General features: G+C 43.4%; 1 protein-coding gene across 1 annotated transcript in view; it reads left to right on the top strand.

Annotated features, from left to right (window-relative positions):
* Nucleotides 1-25,696, top strand: part of DCX (doublecortin) — a 106,393-nt gene that overhangs the window by 63,742 nt on the left and 16,955 nt on the right. The window contains exons 4-6 of the mRNA XM_047082158.1: nt 11,758-11,860; nt 14,062-14,199; nt 14,326-14,472. Of these exons, the coding sequence (XP_046938114.1) occupies nt 11,758-11,860; nt 14,062-14,199; nt 14,326-14,472 (388 nt within the window). The remainder of the gene's footprint in view (nt 1-11,757; nt 11,861-14,061; nt 14,200-14,325; nt 14,473-25,696) is intronic.

The following is a 25,696-nucleotide window of genomic DNA, read 5'->3' as shown; positions in this document are numbered from 1 at the left end:
ATGTAACTATTAAGCAGTAACTGCCCAATCCCTCTGGCCCTTAGCCTCTGGGAACCTCTAATCTATTTTGTATCTCAGTGATTTTGTCTATTCTAGATATTTCATATAAGTGGAATCATACAATATTTGTCCTTTTGTGTCTGGTTGATTTCTTTTGGCATCACGTTTGCAAGGCCCAGGCTGCATGTGTTAGAGCCACATTCCTTTTGTGGTTGAACTGTGGGAGTACAGTATGATCCCTCTGTATGTGTAAAACACATTTTGTTTACCCATACATCTGTTGATGGACACTTGTATCGTTTCTACTTTGGGGTTATTGTAAATAGTGCTCTAATGAACATTGCCTACAGGTATCTATTTGAGTCACTGCATTCAGTTCTTTTTTTTGCATATAGTAGAGGTGCTGGGTCTTAGGGTGTGATACAATGATTTATAAGAAATATATATATACATATATATATATATATATATATATATATATTTATAGTCTTTGTCTTATTTCTGTCCAAGAGCTCCAAGAGCCTTGGACTATCCTAAGTGATGAGAATGTGAGAATGACAAAGGTATCTTTTGTTATAGTAATAAGGAGATTCTTGGAAAGCTCCTCAGGATGCGGGCTGGTTGCCAGGAGAATCAACTAGGTGATTAGTGTTGGAACTTTCAGTCCTGCCCTCCAGACCTCTGGAGAGGGGAGAGGGGCTGGATTTTGAACGGATGGATCACCAAAGGCTAATGATATAATCAATCATGCCTATGTAAAGAAGCCTCCATAAGAACCCAAACGTGTTGCCGAACACGTGGAGCTGCAGGAAAAGCCACACATTCAGGAAGCACGGAAGCTCCGTGTCCATTCCCCATACCCTGCCCCATGCATTTCTTCCATCTGGCTGTTCCTGGATTATATCCTTTATCACAAACCACAGTGTGTAGTTGATAATCACAGTTTATAGTGAGCAAACTGGTTTCCTAAGTTCCGTGAGCCACGCTAAGGAAATTGATCAAACCCAAGGAGGGGGTCGTGAGAACCTGTAATCTGTAGCCAGTCAGTCAGAAGTAGCATCTGAAGGGCAAGAGTGGGGCAGTCTTGTGGGACTGAGCCCTTAACCCGTGAGAATCAATGCTACTCTGAGTAGATAGTGTCAACACAACCGCCAGCATCTACACATACCCACACATTGGAGTTGGTAACCGGAACTTTGTAGTTGGTGTCAGCGAAGTGGGATTTGCTGGAAGGGGCCGTGACTCATCGAAACATATGGTTTGGGAAGAGAGAGGTTGAAAAGGTGGGGGACGATGGAATTTTAATTCCTGGGTGGCCACATGGTCATCCATGGTATGGGACTGCAGCACAGCTTTTACTAGAGCTTTTCCTGGAGGTAAAAAGTTGCTAGTAGAATTTAGCGGTGTTTCCAACTCTTGGGCGTTGGTTCACCGCATGCATAAGGAAGTGCAAGCTAATAAGAGAGAGGCAAAGATATTCAGTCCCTTGGTTATTGTTATCTGTAATAGATAAAAGTAAAAGAGAATAGTGTGTCAGACCTTGATGTTAGACCAAACACACATTTCAGTGCGTCTGAGCTCAGGCCACCAGCTTCAAAGCTGCCCCAGCCCACGCAAGGTAAAAACTGTGCAAGGGCAACAGAAAGTCCCTTTAAGACCTCTGGTCACCAAGAAGGTAGTCAACAGGGGGAAGGGCAAAACCAGGAAACTACTGAAACCCAGGGAGTGTAGTGTAAAGGAGATGTTTTGCTTTGTGGATCAGTACCATCAGCTTCCTGAGGAACTTTTACTGAAATGGATTATGAGAACGAGAGTGGCTATGTGTGATCCAGACACACAAGAGGTTATTCCTAAGCCTGGTGGACTGGATAAAAGCCACTGTAAGGCCTGTTTACTCTGAGAATGGGGGCTGTCTCCCTCTATGAGTGCCAAGTAGAATACCCCAGATGAAACAGCTGATATGCTTTGTGTATATGCCCATGTAGGTCTGGTTTATGATGATCAGGATATTCACCCACTGAATATGCCCATTACCCAGGTCACGGCAAAGTCTGTAGATAAGGGGACCCCTTTCACTTGGGCACCCCATATTGCTGCAAAACCAAAAAACAATCTGGGAAGTCTCAACAGATAGCTTATCTCAGCCCCCCTTTGGGGATCTTAACAGAGAGGTTATCTCAGCCCCCCTTTGGGGATCTTAACAGATGCCAATTGAAACTTTTAGATCAATTAACAAGGGAATGGGGAGAGGCCGAGGGGAGAGTCAAGGGACTCTTCTCAACAAGGTGAAAATTCTGAAACGGTTACAGTAGTCCCCCCTCAGCCGTGGTTTCAGTTATCCACAGCCTGGAAGCAGATCATCTCCTTCTGATGAATCATGAGAAGGTCAGTAGTTACCTAATGCTACATCACGATGCCTATGACCTCACTTCATCTTGTCCTGTAGGCATGTTATCATCTCACATCACTGCAAACAGAGGAAGGGTGAGTGGGGTACCATAAGATATTTTGAGGGAGACCACATTTATATAGCTTTTATTACAGTATCTTATTATAATTGTTTTATTTTATTATTAGCTATGGTGGTTAATTTCTTACTGTGCCTAATTTATAAATTAAACTATATACAGGTATGCATAGGAAGAATATAGTATATATATATGTATATATATATATATAGCCCTATATATATATATATATATACATATATATATAGGGCTTCACACCACCCACGGCTTCAGGCATCCACTGGGAAGGTCTTTGAATGTATCCCTTGTGAATAAGGAGGGGAGTGCTGTCCTGAGATATAAGGGAAATAAAGCAAATATCAATGGGAGAAAAAACAGAAAAGAAAGAGTCATAGGGTTCATCCTGCAGAGTGGAAATCTTTAGATGGCTATTTAAAAGTGGGATGAGGGGAGCCTGGGTGGCTCAGTCGATTAAGCGTCCAACCTCAGCTCAGGTCATGATCTTGTGGTTTGTGAGTTCAAGCCCCCCCATCCGGCTGTCTGCTGTCAGAGCAGAGCAAAGCTCCCTTTGGATCCTCTGTCTCTCTCTCTTTCTCCCTGCCCTTCCCCCGTTCATGCTTTCTCTTTCTCTTTCTCTCTCTCAAAAATAAAACATTTTTTAAAAAGTAGGACGAGTAAAACGACATTTATAGGGTTAAAACAAAGGTTTTAATACAGCACTACCAAAGGTTAGGAGGGCCAAAGCGTCCCCTGGCTTATCCTCCAGCATTAAAGGACCTGAAGCAAGTCTGCCCTATTTACCCAAATTTGGAAAAGTGTAACCTGTGATTTATAGCATAAGAAGCACAGGTAACACAGCACCCTGGGTTTGTGACTGGCATCTGGTGTGAGGAGCGAGGATATTTTAGGACTGAACCCTTAACTGTGGAATCTGACCTTATCTCCTAATAGTTTCAGAATTGAGTTGAATTGTAAGACATTCTGCAAATGTCAGAGCACTGCTTATTGGGGAGGTGGAGGAACCCCATGTTTACCCCCACCACCACACATCGAAAGTGGGTCCAGGAACCCAATTATATGGCAAATCTATGTTTAGCTTTTTGAGGAAACTGCAGCAGACATTTTATGTATGTATGTATGTATGTATTTTTAATGTTTATTTTTGAGAGAGAGAGAGAGAGAGACAGAGCAAGCAGGGGAGAGGCAAAGAGAGAGACACACACACACAGAATCGGAAGCAGGCTGCAGGCTCCCAGCTGTCAGCACAGAGCCCGACGCAGGGCTTGAACCCTTGAACCCCGAGATCATGACCCGAGCCGAAGTCGGAAGCTTTACTGAATGAGCCACCCAGGCGCCCCAGACAAACATTTTTAAATGCTTTTGTAAGTTTGCAGAAAGGAAAAGCAGGAAAGAGACAAAGAACCAGCAGGCAGTAAGGAAAAGCATGGGCTTCCCTGGAGGCAAAGCCCCATAACTGGAGCCCAGCACTTGGGATATTAACAGAAATGCAAGGGCACACAAGGTCCTGGAAAAGCGAGACACCGGAAGCTGCAGTCTCCACATTAGGCCAAGACCCTAAAAAGCAGACACACCAGAAAACTTACCTGGAAACTTGTTTGTTTCTGTCATGACTCCCAGGGGGGGAAACAGAATAAACAGGAACATAGTCTTACCGCTGCCCCGGCTGCTGCTACTGCAAACATTCCCTTGAGAATTTGCAGGGCAAAGCGTGTTCTAACACAGGTCTGGAGTTCAAATTTATACTCCTGTCACAAGGGAAAGCACAGCTGAGTAAAGGTAGCCCCACGTTGTTAATGCCTCCCGGCACAAGGCAGAAGCAAATCCACACCTTTTGGGGAGGAAAGGATCCCCAACCTAGACCACGCAGGATTCCCCAAGAATTAGCTCAGTCGAATAGGAGCTCACAATATTTATATATATCAAACATACAAGAAAATAAGCCGCCACAAGGGAGAGTTAGCACAAACAACAGATTTGGATTTCCAAGGATTTCAGACACTAGAATTAATCAGATACAGGACATAAAACAACTCCAGATGGCTTGTCTAAAGAAACAAAACATGTAATCAAAATGGGATAAGCAAAAGCAATTATCAGTTATGACCAGGCAAATGTGGGGGGAAATGAAATAGAATTCAATGAGTGGACTAAACAGCAAATGAAACACATCTGAATAAAGAGTGATCAGCAGATCTGGAGATTTTTTTTTTTTCCAGAATGGAGCACTGAGAGATAAGAAGATAGAAAAAAAATTTTTTTTTCCAGAATGGGGCACCGAGAGATAAGAAGATATAAAATATAAAGGTGAGGTTGAGACACAAAAGAGAGTGGGAAGGTCTAACGGTGCCTGGTTTTATTCATTTATTTTTGAGAGAGAGAGCCCATGGGAGAGGGGCAGAGAGAGAGTGAGACAGAGGATATGAAGCTGGCTCTATGCCGACAGCAGAGAGCCCAATGAGGTGCTCGAACTCACCAAGCATGAGATCATGACCTGAGCCAAAGTCAAGATGCGGATGCTCAACCGACTGAGCCACCCAGGCACCCCTTAAAAGAACTACGATTCTAAGCAACAATGGCATGTAATTTGAGGGCCGCACAGACTTAAATTTATGTGATGGTTTAGATTTGATTGTGAAGGGGCAGCTAGCCCCGTGAATATCTGGGAAGGTATTCTATCCTCTAGGTAGAGGGAACTGCAAGCTTGAAGGCCCTGAAGCAGGAAAGGTCTTGATGTGTTTGAGTGGCAGAAAGAAGGCAGAGTCTGACTGGAGCCAGCTAGCATGTGTAGCATAAAAGATTGGATACTGTGGAGCTAAGATAAAAAAAAAATTGGAGTTTATTCTATCTATGGTGGGCAGGCTGAAGGGTTTTAAGCAGAGGAGTGAACTGCCTTATTAGAATTGCAAAGTACTGGGGCACCTGGGTGGCTCAGTCGGTTAAACGCCCGACTCTTGATTTTGGCTCAGGTCATGATCTCAGGGTTTGGGAGTTTGAGCCCCACCTCGGGCTCTACGCTGACAGTGCAGAGCCTGCTTGGGATTCTCTCTCTCCCTCTCTCTCTGCTCCTCCCCTGCTCAAACGTGTGCACACGTTCTCTCTCTCTCTCAAAATAAACAAGTTAATTTAAAACAAAATGGTAAAGTACAGCCGTGACCACGGTATGGAGAGCAGTACGAGTGTTATGTGTAGGGGGCGGTGGGGGTGTGCGACCAACAGACTGGTTATGAGGCTACTCTCCTAGTTCTTGATGTAGAACAGTGACAACAGAGAAGGGAAAATGTGACTTCTAGTAACAAATGAGTCATAAGTTTCTGGTTTGGGCAACTAGGGGAATTGTGGAACCATTTGGAGGGGAGGGAGAAATAAGAGTTTAATCTTAGACATTTAAATTTGGGATGCCCATCAGATAACCACATGGAGCTATCAAGCAGGCAGTTGAATATATGAGTCTAGAGTTCAGTGATAAGAAGGGCTTAGGGATGTTTGTTTCTGTGTGAGTTATCAGTATATAGAAAGTATATAAAGCCTCGGGGCTGCCTATGATCACCTAGTACATAAAATGGAAATGAAGAAGAGAGGAGATCTGAGAACTGAGCACTGGGGCTTTCAAAAACGGAGTGGTCTGGAAGAAAAAGAGAATCTAGCAAAGGAGGTTGAGGGAGGAGAAAATCCAGCAGGCTATGGGATTCCAGAAGTGAAGAGGGACAAGTGTTTAAGGAGGAGGACTTGCTCAGCTTATGTCCGGTGTTGGCTAGGCGGTTGAGTAAGATGAATCCGGAGAAATGACAGGGGGATTTGACAAGATGAAAGTCATTGTTGACCTTGACAAGCGCAGCCTTGGTCGAGTGAGGGGGATGGAAACCTGGTTGGAGAACTGGAGGTGTGGAAGAGAACATAAGACCCTATAGATGTGGAGGTGCTTTGAAAACAGTGAAAATATTTTACAAACGCAAGTGGCATTGCTATTTTGTCACCAGAGATTTTAGGGAAGTTCAAGACCTTGAACATGTGATGCATGTGCCGAGAGAGGTACTGTAGAACCAAGGAGCTGTTTGCCCAGGCAAGAGTGTTGTCATGAGAAGCCACAAGTAAGACTTCAGGATAAGTACGGGAAAACAAAGTTGATAAGCAAGCAAGCCAGGGTTGTCTCAGAAGCATTGTCTCAGCTCACCAAGCCAACCCTGTGCCAGCCTCTGGAGCCCAACCAGGGCTGCCGGCAGGAAATGTTCCAGAATAAGAATGGCGGTAACTTTTAGAAGAAGCCGCATCCGTAAGGCTTACTGAATCTTTCATTAACTCATTTTGCAAAGCTTGCCAGCCACTCTCGATGGGCTGGATACAGTGTTGGCAAGACTGGGAAATCAGTGTGGGTTGTCTTCGTTGCCACAAGATTCCCCCTTCTTCACCACTGGGGCCACTCCTCTTCCCATAGACACTCTCTGCCCTTCTCTTCACCCTGCATCTCACTAGGAGGCAACTGCAAGGCTGGTGGATGGATCCAGGCAATTGTGCTTAGAATCTCTGTGACTGTAGTTGATGAGATGCAGTTCTTTCTTTCTAGGACTATTAAGAAAAGACGTGTTCCGGGGCGCCTGGGTGGCTCAGTCAGTTGGGCGTCTGACTCTTGATTTTGGCTCAGGTCATGATCTTGCAGTTCGTGGCATGGAGCCCTGTGTCAGGCTCCGCGCTGACAGCATGGAGCCTGCTTGGGATTCTCTCACCCCCCTCTCTCTCTGCCCCTCCCCTGCTTGTGCTTACTTTCTCTCCCTCTCAAAATAAATAAATATAAAAAAAAGAGGAAAACACACGTTCCTGCCTTTATTTGTGCAGTTACCTGGAATCCCCTTTACGTCTATCTCCATCAACCTCTATCCCACACATCCCTCAAGACCCAGATTCTCTGTGGGCTTCGCCTTTGTCACCTTCTCTATGAAGTCTTCCCACTTCTCGTGATTAGAATTGTTCTCTTTGTCTTCTGTGTTCCCCCGGCTCTTTGTGTCTCTGTAACAGTGCTAACAACAGTCTGCCTCGTATTCCAATTATGTGTGTAGTTCTGACTCGCTTATTATGCTGGCAATTCTGAAAGCAGGAGCCTTTCATTGTGACCGACTATATCTCTCACAGAGTCCCTTTGCCATAGTTAAGTGCTTCATGAATGAATATTAGTGGAGTTGAACTTTCAGTGAAAATATTTTGCATGTTGAAAGCGAGTCTCATACATATACAAGACCTTGCTTCTGAGATAACATTTCTCTCTGCACAATTAGATCATGAAATGTAGAGTCTACTCTACAAGAACTAACCGCCAGCATCTGTAACATGTGGAGAATCTAATTAAGCTTAAATCAAGCCACGGAGTGAATTTGCCATTCGCAGCTAATATATCTGCTGGTTTTTTTTTTTTTTAAAGGAAGAACATTGAGTTAATGGTTCAATGTTAATATGAGTTGATTTTATTGATTTTGTGCGGGCAGTTCATTAATTACAAAGACAGGCATTATGATCTTGTGCTCTCGTCCCTGACTTAAAGGCCCGAGTGTGACTCACACAAAAGCTGATGTCAGCTGGACCCTTGATCTCTGGGGATGCTGTAAGTGGTATCATAATGATTATTATTTTTACCACTTCTGATGCCACCTCATGACTGAAATGTTACCTAAAAAATCCAAGTTGCAAAATTGTACATTTGCAACGTAGGCTAAGGTGGACTTTCTGTCACGTTACCTCCATGGAATTTGCAAAAGCAGGTGTGAGCTGAGCTTCATTTGGGAAGAGAGCTCCATTCTTCTCCTGCTCCTTCTTCTTTTCCTTCTCCCTTTTTCTTCTTTTTCTCCTCCTCCCCTCCTTCTCCTTGTCCTCCATTCCCACGACATTCTCCATTGCCAGTTACAGTAGTGAATAGGAATTTTCTTGTCTGTAGATTCAAAGTATGACCCATATAGATGTTTTCTTTTCTCAGTCTAGTAAAGTGTTCTAATGGATATCGGGCATTGATTAGGACACATGCGGACTCTCCTGTTCAGGTTGTATACGAGCCTTTGATGTCGGGGCTTTACGAAAGCATGTTCTCTCAGGCAACTGAATTGCTCTGTCCGGAATTGAATCAGGACACCTGAGTGTTGGCCTCAACTCTGCCATGAGCCATCTGTGTATCTTTGGGCCACTTTGACTCTCTGTGCTTTGGGTTCCTCATATTTAAGACGGAGAGCTTTCTCTTTTCCCAACTCTGTAACAAAGGCAGGGAGGGCTGTTGTGTCTCAGTATCCAAGGCATTTGGGAAAGCTGGGTATTCACATGCACAATGTGAACTTGTCTACATTTGGGAGCCAGTAAAATGTGGGGAGGGATCACACAAGAAACCTGATGCTGAACAGCTGGATTGCAAAATGAATGTTTTTGAAGCCAGCCACACCATTGTGAGTTTGTCAGAAGCATAGGGGGGCTTTGCCTTTCTCAGAAGCTCCCCGAAGGAGGGGTTATCCAAAGGCTTTTCCCAAAGCCTGGGTGGGGGCAAAAAGGCTTGGGGTTGGAGGAGGGTGGGTCATTGTAACAGCAACCCCCAGAGCAATCTGTGAAGGCTTTGTTGTCCTACAATAGGGTATCATGGCGTGTCACTGCAATGACTGCTTTCGAGCTTTTGGTTTTTCTTCTTGGGAAGCAATTTCCACCAGCACCTCCAAAATGAATGCTCTGCTGCCTTTTGGGGAAGGGTTGATGTTTGAAGTGTTTACTAAATTATTTTCATGGCCAGTAGTTGGTTGGGGTTTTCGATTTCTTTTTGAGCCAACCTCATTATTTACATTTTCCTTTAAAATCATTCATTTCATCTAAGTTTTCCAACTAATTAGCATATTTATGCAAAGAAGAACTTCTGAATGCACAATCATCACTCCTTTCTTGTTCCTAAATTTGTGTATTTGTGTTACCTTTCAAAACCTTTGAATGCTAGTTCTTGTTGTTTGCCAAGATTGATTTCCTTTTTGTTCCTACTTTTCTGCATTTGTATAAACTTACAAAGCCTCCTTCTTATTTTCTTTGCGTTTGGTTGAGACAAAAAGAGCCCTGCTGAATTCTCACTCTACGGCAAGCACTCTACCACAAACCATGGGGACATGCAGAGAGAGGGATAAACTTGGCTGTTACATTCGGGAAATTAGTGCTTGAAAGGGAAGGAGCAGGTGAGCACTCATGAGAATACAGGCAGGTCTTGAAACAAAGTGCTACACCCTAGAGGCCACTAGTGGAGGGGCACCCAAGGATGAGGCTTCCTTAACTCATAAGCAAAACTAAAGTCAGGGTCAGGGCCAGCATTGAACATGAGGGCATGGCAGAGATCTTCAGGGTCAAGGAGGTGCCAGGGGATAAACAATTCAGAGACACACAATGTATCAAAGTTAGGGGCTCCAGGTTTTATCGAGCCAAGGTCCGGGACGTCAGGTTGTGAGCTCCATGGAGTCATGAACCGTGTCTTAAACATCCTTGTTTCCCCAGTGCCTGAACTGTGCATGAGTTTTGTATTGGTGAGTGGCCAAAAGGACAGGCTTTGGAGTCCGATAGATCTGTGTTCGTTTGGCTTCATCACTTTCCACCTAAGTAATTTACTTATTGTCTCTGGGCCTCAGTTTTCTCATCTGTGAGACAGCAATGACAATAATATTGACCTCTAGGATCTGTTGTGTGGGTAAAATGAGAGGAAAGATTCGGAAGTACTTAGCAGGGTGCCTGTCACAGAATAAACATTCAATTTAGGGGTAGCTCTAGTTGTCATTACATGAGTGTGGAATGAATGGGTGAGGGACAAGTGGGCTGTAGGATGTTGGCCTATTTGATGAGGTCAGGACCCACGGCTGGGAAAAGGCTTATAGGAGCAAACCTGGCAGTCTTCCAAGTCTTCCCTTATCTTGGCATCTCCTGGATGATTGGGAGGCTGACGCAATGGGGATAATCTTGAAGCATCTCTCACTTTGTGTAAATCTTGCAATCATCTTGGCTAGGCAGATGAGGACTGAATAGAACCTGGGTTGGGGTGGGTGATGGTATTAATGTGCACATTTTTTTCAAATGTGAAATATTGCTCTCCGCACCCAGCAAGCTGTTATTACTTTGTGAGCACTGTGCTTTTGGAAAGCCATCGCTGGCAGCTTGAATGGGTAGCTTAGAACAATTAGAAGCTTTGAACACTTTCAAGCTAAGGATTGGGACAAGAATGTTTTGACTCTATGGTTTCTCCTGGGATTTCCCTCGTGTGCTGGACTAATTATCAGATGTAATTAGGAAGCTGAGAAGTGAGGAGACTATAGCGAGCAACATACTTTCCCAGAGACCCTCATTTCTTTGCGCAGAAAAGGGTTGGGGAGACTATCTCTCTGTTGTGGAGAAATAGCAATGCATAGGGCACTAGAGGGTGGGAAGGATCCTGGGAACATGGCTTTACCAGCAGAGCCTCAAGCCTATGGGGACTCATTGCTCTTGATTAAATTTTAAGTGGTCAGGACAGTTTTCCCCTTCTTGTTCTTGAGGGAGGAATGGTATTCTGGGTCACTTCCATGTTCTTGGTCCATTTTTAGCAAAAGTCCAATTTTCACGGGTGGAAATCAGTTGAGAACTGGTGCCCTTCTTTCAAAACTCATGATGTTGACGAGAAGAGCTTCCACATCTTGGTCAGCCGTAGAGTCTATCTACTTCAGGCTGCAGGCGACCTTTCTCATCTGCCTTGGCTTACACCTTTGGCCCCAGAGTCGGGCTAGGAGCACTCTGTCTTTGAGCCTCTGAGAAAAGGTAACATTTGCAGGGCCATCTGCTTGTGAACCTATTTTTTTTTAAGTTTCGTTATTTATTTTGAGAGAGAGAGCACCCAAGCAGGGAAGGGGCAGAGAGAAAGAATCCCAAGCATGGGACTTGAACACACGAACTGTGAGATCATGACCTGAGTCAGAACCAAGAGTCAGACGCTTAACCAACTGGGCCACCCAGCTGCCCCTGCTTGTGAACTTTTATTAAAAGGGATCATGTCCACATGGTCTTGAAGTTATTCTTAATGCAATGGAAACATGAAACATGAAACATGGAAAGGCAATGGCATTTGGTATATCTTTACTCACCAGGGGCTGTGATGCAGACTATGAGCCTGGTGGCTTGAAAAATGGAGATCCCTGAGGGCTAAAGATGATGGCCCAGACCTGCAGCTTTTTTCCCCTGCCAGCATGATATGATGTTTACTGTCACAAGATAATCACATGTCCATCCAATGTCTCTGCTTTCTCCGTAGGTAACCTGTCTCCATGATTTCTTTGGTGATGACGATGTGTTTATTGCCTGTGGTCCTGAAAAATTTCGCTATGCTCAGGATGACTTTTCTCTGGATGAAAATGGTACGCACAACCACTGGATATGATTGCTCTCTTATCTTCCCTCCTTCTAACCCTTAGGATTTCCATGGGTTCATATGGACCAGAGAACATCCATGCATGGACCTTCGAGGGCAAATACTGTCAGTCTTTCTCCTGTATATTTGGATACATGAGTCACTAAGCGAAAGGTTGATTAGATGTCCCAGATTCTCAGCCTCCAAACTCAATAAAACTCACTACCTGCCCCAAAAGTGACCAGATTTCTCGAACCACATATTGTGTCACATGGGATGACGGGTGCAATCAGACTCAGACTATGGGAAGGAAAATTTGGAGTCAGAACTTGGATATTATATGTATACTTTTTTTGTAGTCAACATCCTCCAGCTACTTGGCTCATGTTGATGGTTCCATTTTAGAAAGATTTTCCACTGTGTTCTTAGTGTCAAATCTTTCCCCTCTTCCCTCTTTCTGGCTTGCTGCCTCATTCCCCCTGCTCTGTGACTCAAGATTCCAGAGGTTGTTAATCTCAGGAAGGAGGTGAACATCTGCCCACCTCCCTTTGCTTGAGTCCAAGCTCCATGTGTAAGTTAATGGCGGATTAGCTCATACAGCAACAGGGTTAGGAAATGATCCTGATGGGAAGACACATTCAAAACATATTTCCCAATTATGAGGGGTGAGAAAAACAAACCCGGTTGTATTGTAGACTTTACAAACAGCTCAAGTGACAAGGACCCTGAAAGAGGTGGCATTTCTGCTGTGTTCACTTTGAGAAGAGACAAATGACCATAAAATAGCTGAACAAACCCCAGGCCACATGCAACTTCCTATACCTTCTGCATCTCCAGCTCCGGACAGTGATCACTAAAGTCCATCAACCAAAACAAGACATAGAACAAACAAAAATGAGCTTTCTGCTTAACTCAATTTCCAAAAAACCACTCAGTTTGTCAGAAAAGATCCTCTAATTTTTTCTGGGTAATTGATAGATCTTTAAGTAGGAAGTGACCAGAGAGTGTCCAAAGAAAAGACTGCCCTCTACCTAGCTGTGTGGTTCCACTTTGACCATCACAGCACAAGGTTGGAAAGAGCACTAGACTGGGACTTAGGAGACTTGGTTGCTAGCCCTCGCTCTGCTCGTTTCTTGCTTTGTGGTCCTAAGCAAGAGGCTTATATTCTTTGCGGTCTCGTCAGCAACGTGAGTATGGTAATTCTCTTAACGCATTAGCACAATCCGTGCCCAGAATTACCACAGTAGGGCTGCTGAGTGATCTGCATGGAAAAAGTGCCCCACACGTGTCGGACTGAGGTGGAGGCAAGTAGCAGAAACATTTGGCAGACTCCCCGATACACCCAAGAGCTTTCTGTAAGCTCTGAGTGACAGTCACTGCTGGCTCCTTTATATTCATTAAGCCGGCATAGGGTTTTATGATAACGTGCATTGAAAATAAAAAAGGGGCGCCTGGGTGGCTCAGTCGGTTGAGCGTCTGACTTCGGCTGAGGTCACGATCTCACGGTTCATGAGTTCGAGTCCCCGCATCGGGCTCGCTGCTTGTCAGTGCGGAGCCTGCTTTGGATCCTCTGTCTCCCTTTCTCTCTGCCCCTCCCCTGCTCATGCTCCTTCTCTCAAAAATGAATAAATATTTTTTTTTTAAAAAAGAAAGAGTTCTATAAATGCAAGATGGTGGTGGTGGCGGTGGTAGTTAGGAGTGCTTATTTATAAAATGGCATGACATCCCTAATATGCCTATTATAATACATGGCATGCAATGAACAATAAATGGTAGCTCCTCCTTTCTCTTTTAGATTACTCACGAATGTTTCATCTGTGTGGCTGCAGCCTCTCGGCTGTCAATCTCTTCTCCAAGGAAATTAATTAATTAGGTCAACAGGTGCTCTTCTGCGTTGTCCACAAATGATCGAGTTGACTATTTAATAACCCGCCCAACCTGCTCTTCAACTCCTTCCCTTGTTTCCATAATCCAGGGATTTAAACACCTGGCTTAGCCCAGATGACTTTTGAAAGTTTCTCCCATGCCCCCCTCCCCAGAGCCGTCATTCCCACAGACGGTGAGGACCACCCCGTAGTCCTGAGCCATTGGGTACTTTGGCCTGGGGTGGTTACTCCAGTTTCCAGAAGTTGGTAATATGCTGAGCCCCGTTCCTCCCCTGGCTTTACTGAGCTGTGTCTTTTTTTTTTTTTTTTTTTTTTTTACCAGAATGCCGAGTCATGAAGGGAAACCCATCGGCCACAGCTGGCCCAAAGGCCTCTCCAACCCCTCAGAAGAGTTCAGCTAAGAGCCCTGGCCCCATGCGCCGGAGCAAGTCTCCAGCTGACTCAGGTAACGACCAAGACGGTGAGTGCTCTTCTCCTAACTGTGCATGCTGACTTCATTTACAGAGGCCAATACCCTCTGCATGCAGGGCAACGCGTTCCTCGTGAATACCGCTGAGTCTCCATGATACCAATTCTATCCGCTCAGAGACTAAACCGTCAGGCTTGTTTGGACTCATGGAGACACAGCTAAACCCCGGTTCTACTCAGATGGACGCAGACCAGAAACCTGTAATGCTTATTGTCGTGTTTGTCCTCATAGTCACCATCTTCAACATCACCCAGCAAAAGCACAGTCAATGAAATAATCCAGTCACACGCCAATCTGAAACAGAAAAGCAAAATCGAAAACAAAAATGTCAAACACTTGCCACCCCGAAGTGTCAACATAGTTGAGGCACTTGAGCTTCCAATTTGACTTTGAGCTTTTTAGAAGTCAACACATAAAGAGAAACAAGATAATTCACATCATTCTCACAAGAGAAAAAATATGTAGGCCAGGGTCTGAAAGGAAACACAGAGATTTGTCACACAGGATTTTAATTAGTGGATAGTGAGTGATCTAAAAAATGTGTATGAATCACTGCCAAGCCATGAACTATTTATCAGTCTGTGACAAGCTTAGAAGCTCGTGCCAAATGCAAATTATGCCACTAAGCAAACATTTGCTTCAGCTGACTCTTTTTTTTCATAGCATAATTTTATTGATAAAGGCAGCAGTGTGTCCTTTGAAGTTCTGGTGCAAGATCTTGCCCCCGCCGCCTGAGTGACACTGATCTGAAAAGGCAAAGGGCCCCAGAAGTTCAAGTTGAGAAGCTGAGTGGAGTCATGCACAGACAATTTGAGTTCTTTGTGGTAAAGGCAATTGTATGGCCCAGAAGACTTCTATTTGTTCTCCCAAGGCTCAGTGTTCACCACGAGAATTCTTCCAGCCTGGGAACTTTGGGGCGGAGAGCACAAACACTATCTTTGCTTCCAATTGGGGCAACTCAAGCAGCCTCTTGGCGTGGAAATGCTTGTGGCCTAGAAAAACAGCCTGTCCTTCTGGCCTCACACTGCCAGGAGCATGCACATCACCGGCCGTATTTTTATTCTCAGGCAGAAAGAACTGAACTGGAAGAAGCAGCACAAGCTTTTCACGCTTTCATGACTCTGCACACCCTACTTCCCTGCCCCTGGAATGCCGTCCCTCTACCCTACCACTCTTCTTTGCTTGGAAACTTCTATTCATCCCTCAACACCTCAAATAGAAATAGTTTCATTCCCTGCACTATCATAGCATGTCATTCATGTATCTGGGGGTAATATTCACCATGCTGTGCTGTAAAGTCTGTATTTACCTGTCTACTTCTCCAACTAAATATTGGGCCCCTCAGGGGTCCGATGTCATGTTCATCTTGTGTCCTCAGCGCTGGGTCCTAGTAGATGCTCAACTAATGTTTGTGAATGATCAGATATGTAAAAGTGCCTATTTCACCCAGCACGGTGCTAGAGACGTAGTTAATATCTAGGTAATATCTGCTAAAGGAGTAAAAATGCAAGTGTTTGCTAATGTGTTGGTGAAGCGTGCAAAACAGCACATGCCCCTATCTAAGCAAATTCACATTGCTCACGCTACAAAGACTGATGTTTTAACATTCAGATTAAGAATGAAATTATAGAGAGGTGCCCGGATGGCTCAGTTGGTTGAGCGTCCAACTTGGGCTCAGGTCACAATCTCACAGCTGGTGAGTTCGAGCCCTGCGTCGGGCTCCGTGCTGACAGCTCAGAGCCTGGAGCCTGCTTCGGATTCTGTGTCTCCCTCTCTGTCTGCCCCTCCCCCACTCACATTCTGTCTGTCTGTCTCTCTCTCTCTCTCTCTCTCTCTCTCAAAAATAAAACATTAAAATTTTTTTTGAAAAGAATGAAATTGTAGGAATAATACTTGGCAATCAAAAAGAATGAAATCTTGCTGTTTGCAACAATGTGGATGGAACTAGAGTGTATTATGCTAAGTGAATGGATAAGTCAGTCAGAGAAAGACAAATATCATATGACTTTACTCATATGGAATTTAAGATATAAAACAGATGGACATAAGGGAAGGGAAGCAAAAATAATATAAAAACAGAGAGGGAGACAAACTAGATGAGAGTCTTAAATACACAGAACAAACTGAGGGTTGCTGGAGGGGTGTTGGGTGGGGGGATGGGCTAAATGGGCAAGGGGCATTAAGGAGGGCACTTGTTGTGATGAGCACTAGGTGTTATATGTAAGTGATGAATCACTAAATTTTATTCCTGAAATCATTATTACACTATATGTTAAATAACTTGGATTTAAATTTTTTTTTAACTTAAAAATTTTAAATTTTCAAAAAAAGAATGAAATTGTACAAATTCTAGGCAGGGTCTTGCAAAAAAAATGGACTTTAAATGCTTGATCAAGACTCATAAAGTCTGGCAATAACTGCCTACCAATCATTTTTCAGAAATATCACTGATCATTTCTGGGATTTCTTTTTTTTTTTATTTTTAGAGAGAATATGCATGTGTGCGTGTGTATGAGTGGGGGGGAGGGGCATAGGGAGAGAAAGAGCACGGAGCCTGATGTGGGGCTCAATCCCACAACCTTAGATCATGGCCTGAGCTGAAATCAAGAGTCAAATGCTTAACCAGTGAGCCACCCTGGCACCCCCTTTTCTTGGATTTATTTTTTTTGTAGTTTTTTTTTTAATGTTTATTCATTTTTGAGAGAGAGAGAGAGAGAGAGAGAGAGAGAGAGAGAGCATGAGCCGGGGAGGGGCAGAGAGAGAGGGCGACACAGAATTTGAAGCAGGCTCCAGGCTCGAGCTGTCAACACAGAGCCTGATGTGGGGCTCGAACTCACGAACCACAAGATCATGACGTGAGCCAAAGTTGGACGCTTAACCGACTGAGCCACCCAGGCACCCCTCTTGGATTTCTAATGTGTACTACTCATTTCGTACTGCAAAACAAATTACCCCAAAACGTAGCCACTCAAAACAACAAATATTTATTGTTTTATAGTTTCTGTGGGTTAGGAATTTTGGAGTAGCTTAGCCTGTGTGGTTTTGTCTGGCTCAGGATCCCCCATATAGTTGAGGTCAAAGTGTTGGTGTGGTGTTGGTGAAGTCATCTGAAGGTTCACCTGGGACTGTAGGCTCCACTTCCAAGATGGCCGTTGGCAGGATCTTCTCCCAGACAGTGATTCAAGAAAGTGAACAAGGAAGAAGATGCAGTGCCTTTTGTGATCTAGTGTCCGAAGCCACAGACCGTCACTTCTGTTTTAGTCAACTCATTAGCAGCAGTCACTAACTCCAGCCCACCTTCAAGGAAAGAAGGGTCAATCTTCACCTCTTGAGTGGGGGGTGGACCTAGTTTTAGACAGCCAAGAATTGGTGAACCTATTTTTAAGCCACCACTAACCTCTTACTTAAAAATGCTGAGGCGGCAGTAGCTTGAGGTAAATGGATTCTCTGTGGGCTTATCCAGTTGGGTCATCCACCCCACGTGAACCGAACCATCTGTGAGTAAACATGGCTTAAACATGATCGCCAACATGCTACCTACAGAATTTCCCTTCTAGAAACTATGCATCTCACTGACTCTAAGATATTAGAAACAGAGAAGGAATACGTTAGGATTTAATGAATATTTGTCTGATTAAAAGGAATATAATAAATCCCAACCTAGGCAAAGGCAGGCAAGATCTGCCTTTGCTCTTTCACAACACCTTTGCTAGAGAGAAGGAATGAAGATACATTCACACCCACAGGATAAAAAAGAGAAACCAATTCGAGGCAGGGAAAGTGGACTTTGCTTGGCAGATATCAGAATTACACACAGCCCTTGCTCCCTACTAGCAAAAACAAAAACAAAAACAAAAAACCAAAACACCTAAAGTGGTGTTCTCAGGAGAGAGAATTTAAATCTTTATTTCAGGTAATTCATGAACATCAGTGAAGCCAAATGCTGGCCTGGCCAGCCTTAATGGCAATTTCCAGAACGTCTGAGCTCATCACAGATGACGTGTCTAGATCTTTCACATGATTTCAGCCCCAAAGCGTAAAAGGATCCATGTAACATGACCTTGTCTATTCCATGGCAGTTTAGAGCCATGTCCAGGGCATCCACTCAGTGAACATTTCACAGGGACAAAGCTGATCTCAGGCAAAACAGTACTTTAGGTATGGTTTGGATTTGACATACCCATTTTCCCCTTCCCACCTCCACGTCACTCAGGACCATGCCAGGCTGGCAAGTGGAGGGGGATAGGATATGGAAAAGGAGAGGGAAGCATCTCTGTAGGAAGGCCCAGTGACACCACTTCCCAGTTTTGTGATGTGGGACAAGTTTCTTACCTTGTCTAAGACCTGGTTTCCGTTTTGGTTAAGTTACAATTTACACATCTGGAGATAAAGATCATTTTCCAATATTATCGGTTGTTTCCAATTTATAGAGTTGTACAGTAGCTTCCACAGAATAAGGATCGTGTAACCAAAAGGATGAGCTATAGACCATGCGTAGTTTTGCATCAGCACATGTCAAGGTTTTTCCAAGTTCTTAGCAAGGGACATAGGTAGGTTAATACCCATTTCACCAAAGAACAGTGGTGTTGAGTGGGGCTGAAATTCTTTGTTCTTTTCTAGGACATGGCAGTACCACCATGTTTCCATCCTGTGTTCGTCTGTCTTGGATCTGGGACTTGTGGGAGGGATTCACATTTTTTTTCATTCAACCTGAGAAACTCAAGGTTGTAGAAGATAGGCCATTTCCAGGGAATTTTAACTACCTTCCTTTGAAGGCAAACGACAGCCAAAAATGTTCCTCTGCAGCAGGGACTCAAACCAAATGAAACATTGGCTCAGTTCGGGTTCAGTTAAAGGAATGTTTTGATGTTCTAGTTCATTAGAAAATATATAGGTTTGATTCTGGTTTGAACATGTTTGCTAGATTTTCAAATACTTTTTAAAGAAGAACAGAGCAATGGAGTTGGGAGAAAGCAAATATTTATTTAAAGTTATAAAATAAAACAAATCTTTCAGAGGAGGGTAATAGTGAAAGAATAAAAGAAATAAGTCAAATAGACATTCATATATATACTATATATATATGTAGTATATATATACTATATATAATAGTATAGTATATAGTATATTAGTATATATAGTATATATAGTATATATACTAATATACTATCATAGTATATTAGTACATAATATATATACTAATATACTGTCTATAGTAGTATAGTGTATATATATATATGGACATCTATTTGACCTATTTCTCTTATTCTTTCACATATATAGAATATATGTATAATATATATACATATATGTATAATATATATTACATATGCAATACATATGTAATATACATATTATACACATACATATAATACATATACATATACATATTATATGTAATTGCATATGTAACATATATTACATATATACATAGTATATATATGTGTAATATATATACATATATATATATATAGTGTGTGTATATATATATATGTGTATATATGTATATATATATATATATATATATATATATATATATATATATATTTGGTCCAATTCATGGTTCAGTTGGCTTGAGGTTTAGGAAATTGATGCGATTTGGTCTGTAATTTGTGTCATAATTTGATTCCTCAGTCCTTAATTGTCTCTTTTCTGTTCTTCCCATGAGTAAATCAAAATCTGTATACTTTATTCCCTTTGAGTTCAGTCCCCACTCCTGGCAATGTTGAGTGTACCCCAAATGGAATGTCTGTTGTTAAACCCTAAACGTAAGTTAAGGAAGGATTCGGTCGTCTACATAATAATGCTATAAGGAGCTCTCATTCTTACTGGGCAGAGCTGATGGACTCGTAGAATCCAAGTCCCATTAGCCATGTCTGTCTTTAAAGTAGGACAAGGAACTGTGGTAAAGCAGAGAAGAATCTGAGCCCAGAGGTCTCCTCTGAGATGTTTGAAGAAATCTTGTGTAGTGCCCCCATTTTGATTAACCCAGGACTTGCCATTTTGATGGGCAAAGGGAAGCCTGGCCTCAGAACTGCAGGAAGACCTTTCTAGTGCGTCGCTGGCTGTTTCCATTTCAGCCATTAATGTGTTAATTTTTCCTTTTCTGCAACTACCCCCAATTGAATTGAATTGAATTAAAAGGACAAAGTAGCTAGTTGCTGGGAAGGAGTCTTTTCTTTTTCTTTCTTCTTCTTTTTTTTTCCTTAAGGAGCCTCCAAGGAAGCTAATTACCCACCCTGGTAGGCTGAGAGAATTGTAATGTGATAATTAGTTTGGTGTTCTTCAGTAGTAAGTCATTGTTGTAGCAACCCAATGTTCCCCACCCTCCTTCCTCCCAACCTATGTGTACCTATTCCTGAAAATCAAATCTTCCCTGTTCCCAACCCCCTTAAAAAGAATGGATTCTTCACCAAAATATACAGACTTTGTAAGGGGAGGTCAAGGGACACAAAACAGCGGTGCAGTGGGTGTGTGGGTTCATGGGAGAATTGTATCCAGAAGTATTTCTCTTCCTAACTGAACAGGCTGCTTTGAGTTGCCTGAGGAGGGACCTAGCTATTCTGCCCTTCCCGAATGTGATCGTCTAGACCAGCTCTGTCTAATAGAAATATAATGGGAGCCTTGTACATAATTTTAAATTTTCTGACAGCCACAGTTAAAAAGGTCAAAGAAACAGAAGAAATCTGTTTTGATAATATATTTTAATCTACTCAATGCATCCAAAATATTATCATTTCAACATGTAATCAATGCAAAAAAATTCCAATGAGATCTTTTCCATTCTTCGAAGTCGGGCTGTGTCTTACAGCACATCTTAATTGTGGCTCGCCACACTTCAAATGCTCAAAGGCAAATGTGACTAGTGGTTACTGTACTAGACAGCACAATAACTTTCCTCTCTTAGAGAGGTTCAAGATAACGATCTTCTACATAAATTAAAGCTCTGCACTTTGCAAAATACTTCCAAATTCATCACCTCAGTTGTCACTCACAATAGCACCGCGAATTAGGTTGGGAAAGGAAAATCATCCAATTTGTTTTTTTCTTTTAGATGGGGGAAACTAAGATATAAAGAGGCTCAGTATCTTGTGGTCTTCTCAATGTCATGCAACTATTTACTACCCACGAGCCAGAGCCCAGCTGTCCTGACTTCCAGGCAGACAATCCCTGCACTGTCTTTGAGGCAAGGTGTGGGAGCTCCAGAGTGGTAAATAGAAAGGTCTCTGTTGTATGGTCCTGGCTTGTCTGCTTCCTTCCACCTTCCCTCACCTGGAGGCAGGGGAATGGAGTGACATGTGTGTCGTTCTCTTTGTGCTACCTAGAGCACAGCTATGAGGAATTGGGCACCTCTGTTTCCAGGGCCTGGTCCTAGACATTCCATTAGCTCCCCTGCTGTCACTCCAAGGGGAAGGGGTGCTCTGGGAAGAGAAAAACACCCCTTGGCCCTCCCCTGTTCTGATTCTAAAACCACAGCTTGTGTTGAGTTTCACTGGAGGAACTGCCCCATATCTAAGGCAACATTTGCATTGGCGTTGGAGAACCACCTGAGAAATTGTTGGCACGGGCCATAAAATGGGGACCACTGAGCACTCGGCAGGGCTTGGGATGTGGTGGTGTTGACCCGCCTCCCTGTAATAGGAATCTTACACACACCTGCTGCAGTCTGGGACTTGCGTTTAAATGCAATTGACTCTCCAGAGTTTGGATGGGGTACCTAATAGAGTTGGGTACTGTGCGGAAAAGGAAGAAGATGAACTCCTAATCATTAAGAAGCTTATGATTTATTGGGGGACCCAGTATACATACGTGTTTAACAAAACATTTATTTGCAAATACTTACATAGTTCTTATGTACCAAGCAACTGTGCTAACCACTCTGCACATATTAACCAATTTAATCTTTATAATAACCTCATGAGGTAGGCGCTGTTGCCCCTGATGAAAGCTAGAGCGTATGAAAGCTAAGTGACCTGCCCAAGACCGCACAGCTCCTAGGCGTTAGAGCTGAGGTTTGAATCCAGGAAGTCTGGCTTCGCAGTCCACAATTTAACCATGGCTCCGTGGTGTTAAATATGAGTTAACAGTAATGGTTTGTTTCAATGCCAAGTGAATGGGAGATACAGGCAGTAAGTGCTAAGGGAAGCCTTCTGGGAAAAACTGGGGCTTGAAGGAGGGTTATATTTCAATTGATAAGGACATGGATTATTTCTCTCTTTTTTATTGTAAAGAGAGAAAGATATAGAGAGCACAAGTGGGGGAGAGGGGCAGGGGGAGAGAGACAGACTCTCCAGAGACACGGGGCTTAATCCCATGACCTTGGGATCATGAACTTCAGCTGAAATCAAGAGTCAGATGCTCCACTGAATAAGCCACCCAAGTGTCCCAGAAATGGAATATTTCTGACAGAAGGGGGAAGCATGAACAAACGAGTACGGATGGTGATGAATATAGCATATGAGGGTCCAGGGAAGCAGATGTTAAATCCACATCTCCGGCCCCAACTCTCCTTCTGGATGTTAATCCCATGAATGCCTACCAGGCGATCCTACTTAAATGTACCAAATATGATGTGCCTAATGACCAAAAACATTCCCACCCCCAACTCCCTGTCTGGCAATAGAATATCTTCTATTCTGTTCCCTGGGTCCAATGCCTTGGTTTTATCTTTGATTCTTCCTACTCTTGAATGCTTCAAGTCGGCCATACGCTGCTGTTGTTGAACCTTTGAAACATCTTCACATTACTCACACAGAAGTCCCTTCCTTTTCGTCGTCATGTGATGCCAGAATTACTCAACAGACTCCTAAGTAGCATCCCTCTTTCAAATCTCTGTCCCCTTTTGCATCTGGGGTGGTGCCACCATATTTCTCATCCTAAAACACATTTCCATTGTGTCACCCCCTACTGCAGAACCTTCAGTGGTTCCACATTGCATTCATTGACCACCCCCATGGTAATGGCTGAGAAGGTAAAAGAGAGAGGGGCAGAGAGCCAAGGGCTATGTTTTTGGAAGTACAGCAAGAAACGAAAAAGCAATAGGCTTTACTCGGGAAAGCTTCAATCCTCTAACGCCTGACCTGCTAGCCAAAGAAAGTCCTCAGCCCGTTGAGATTGATAAGTCATCCCTCGTAGAAGCGGGATTTCCTAACTCGGTGCCTATATATTGCATAGTTACTCATGTCCTTCCATTTCTAGTAGTGGCAATAGTAATATTAAGAGAAGAAGAGGTTATTATGAAGCCCTTTCTACATGCTAAGCACTTAGCTAAGCGTTTTATGTATAGTCTGTCATGTAACCCTCAAAACAACAATTGAGATGTGCATTATTATCGTTCAAATGTTGCAGATGGGGTAACTAAGACCTACAGAGGTTAGGTTACATGCCAGGTCACACATCCAGGCTAAGCCAGGATTTGGAACCTTGACTGGTTCCAAAGTGTGTGCTCTTTCCACAAATTAAGAGCCCTGTAGTTGTTGTTGTTTTTTTTTTTCTAGTTTCTACCCCATGAAACCAGTAGCGAACTCTGACAATAGGCTTGCTCCGCTAGAAATAGGTTCTCCGCAGAACCACTTTCAACAGCAAGGAAATGTTGTCAGCATTATCAAGTCTGAGAAAACAATCCTGGCACTTACATCCGTCTTCTTACAGATGTCTTCTTCTTGAGGGGAACTGATCTGTGTCAAAATATTGCAGGCATGGGTACACATGTTTGTTTTGCAACCGGGAAAACTCTTATTTCTCTTTTTATTTAGAACATTCCAAACTGCATGCTGCCCAAGACTCTGTAGGAAATAGATTTAAAATTCAAGTTCCAACTCCTGAAGTTCCGGTATCTCACAACCTAGGATTGAATTTGGCGTGGGAACCAGCGCTGTGATCAAATCAGTGAAGAACTGCTCCTGCTTCCCTAATGGATGGGTCTGGGGAGAGGGACACAAGCTTTTCCACTGACGAGAAACAATTAGCCAAACCATCCAGACACCCATCCCAAGGGCTCTTCGGAACGAATGTGTGAAAACCACAGGCTCTATGTCTTGGCCTTGTTCTGAAGTAAGCTGAAACCACCTTGGTTCTACTTGGATGGCCTACCAGAAAAACTCCCTGTATATGTAGGGAGCAAACAGGGGGTGTATTTGAACTGGAACGCAAGAACGCTTAGAGCATCTCAATACGAGAAAAAATGAGGGAGTGGCTGAATTGTGTATTGAGATCTCCCTCTGCAAGGCATTAGGGAATTAGGCATATGATGTGCTCACCTTAAGGCAATTTTGAAAGGAATCTGTAAGTAAATCCCTGAGGCCATATCCATTGAGGAGAAGTAATTTATACTCTTGAAGCAAGTCCTACTCTCTCTGAACCTCTATATTCTTATGATTAAAAGGAGACCATTAATTCCTGGCCATCATTGCTTGAGGTTATCAGGAGAATCATGTGAATTCATATATGGTAAAATGCTTTGAAAACATTTGTAGAAATACAACTGCAATTTTTTCGTTTTTAAAGTTTTTTTTAATGTTTATTTATTTATTTTTGAGAGAGAGAGAGAGAGAGAGAGAGAGCGAGCAGGGGAGGGGCAGAGAGATAGGAACACAGAATCCCAAGCAGGCTCTGCGCAGAGCCTGACGTGGGGCTTGAACACACGAACTGTGAGATCATGACCTGAGCCTAAATCAAGAATTGGATGCTTAACCGACACCACCCAGGCCCCCCTACAACTGCAACTATTAAGGTGGATCTCAAATTATTGTCATGGCTTTTTTTTTTATTTTTTTTTTAACGTTTATTTATTTTTGAGACAGAGAGAGACAAAGCATGAACGGGGGAGGGTCAGAGAGAGGGAGACACAGAATCTGAAACAGGCTCCAGGCTCTGAGCTGTCAGCACAGAGCCCGACACGGGGCTCGAACTCACAGACCGCAAGATCATGACCTGAGCCGAAGTCGGCCGCTTAACCGACTGAGCCACCCAGGCGCCCCTGTCATGGCTTTTTTAAGATGGGTTTGTTTGTTTGTTTGTTTAGTGAGCAATATTTCAAAATAGACATTCAACCAAAACCAATAGGCTGCTTTTGAGTTGAGCTCAAGCGTTGTGATTCGAATGGGAGGAAAAGCCAGAGCTAAGTGAATGAGCATTATCAGTTTGGTCTCCTGTCAAAGTTTGGGTAAAAAGCAGATGCCAAGCTGGCTCTTTTCTTTCTGTGCCTTTCTGGCCATCCAAACTTGAACCCATAAAGTATAATGACATGTCTAACTCGCTGCCCAAACAGTTCTATAATTGCCACACCTGGGGCTACTTACACCCACCTTCCACGAAGCTGCATCCCAGTTTCCAAGGACTAGTCCAGCCTCCAGACAAGGAAATCCATAGTCTAGGAGCTCAGCATCACCTCTGCTTGGCTGGTGACCATACTCTGTCCTTGGCTGCCCATGCCAGAAATTGGACCCTCTCCTTGTTCTTTCGAAACTGACTCAACCCACCTTATTCC

Source organism: Lynx rufus, unplaced genomic scaffold, assembly GCF_022079265.1.
Source record: "Lynx rufus isolate CCGP_SWC_20201006 ecotype Redwood Valley unplaced genomic scaffold, mLynRuf1.p SCAF_19, whole genome shotgun sequence".
NCBI lineage: Eukaryota > Metazoa > Chordata > Mammalia > Carnivora > Felidae > Lynx > Lynx rufus.
The sequence above is the reverse complement of the archived record's forward strand: the minus strand, read 5'-3'. Positions and strand labels throughout refer to the sequence as shown.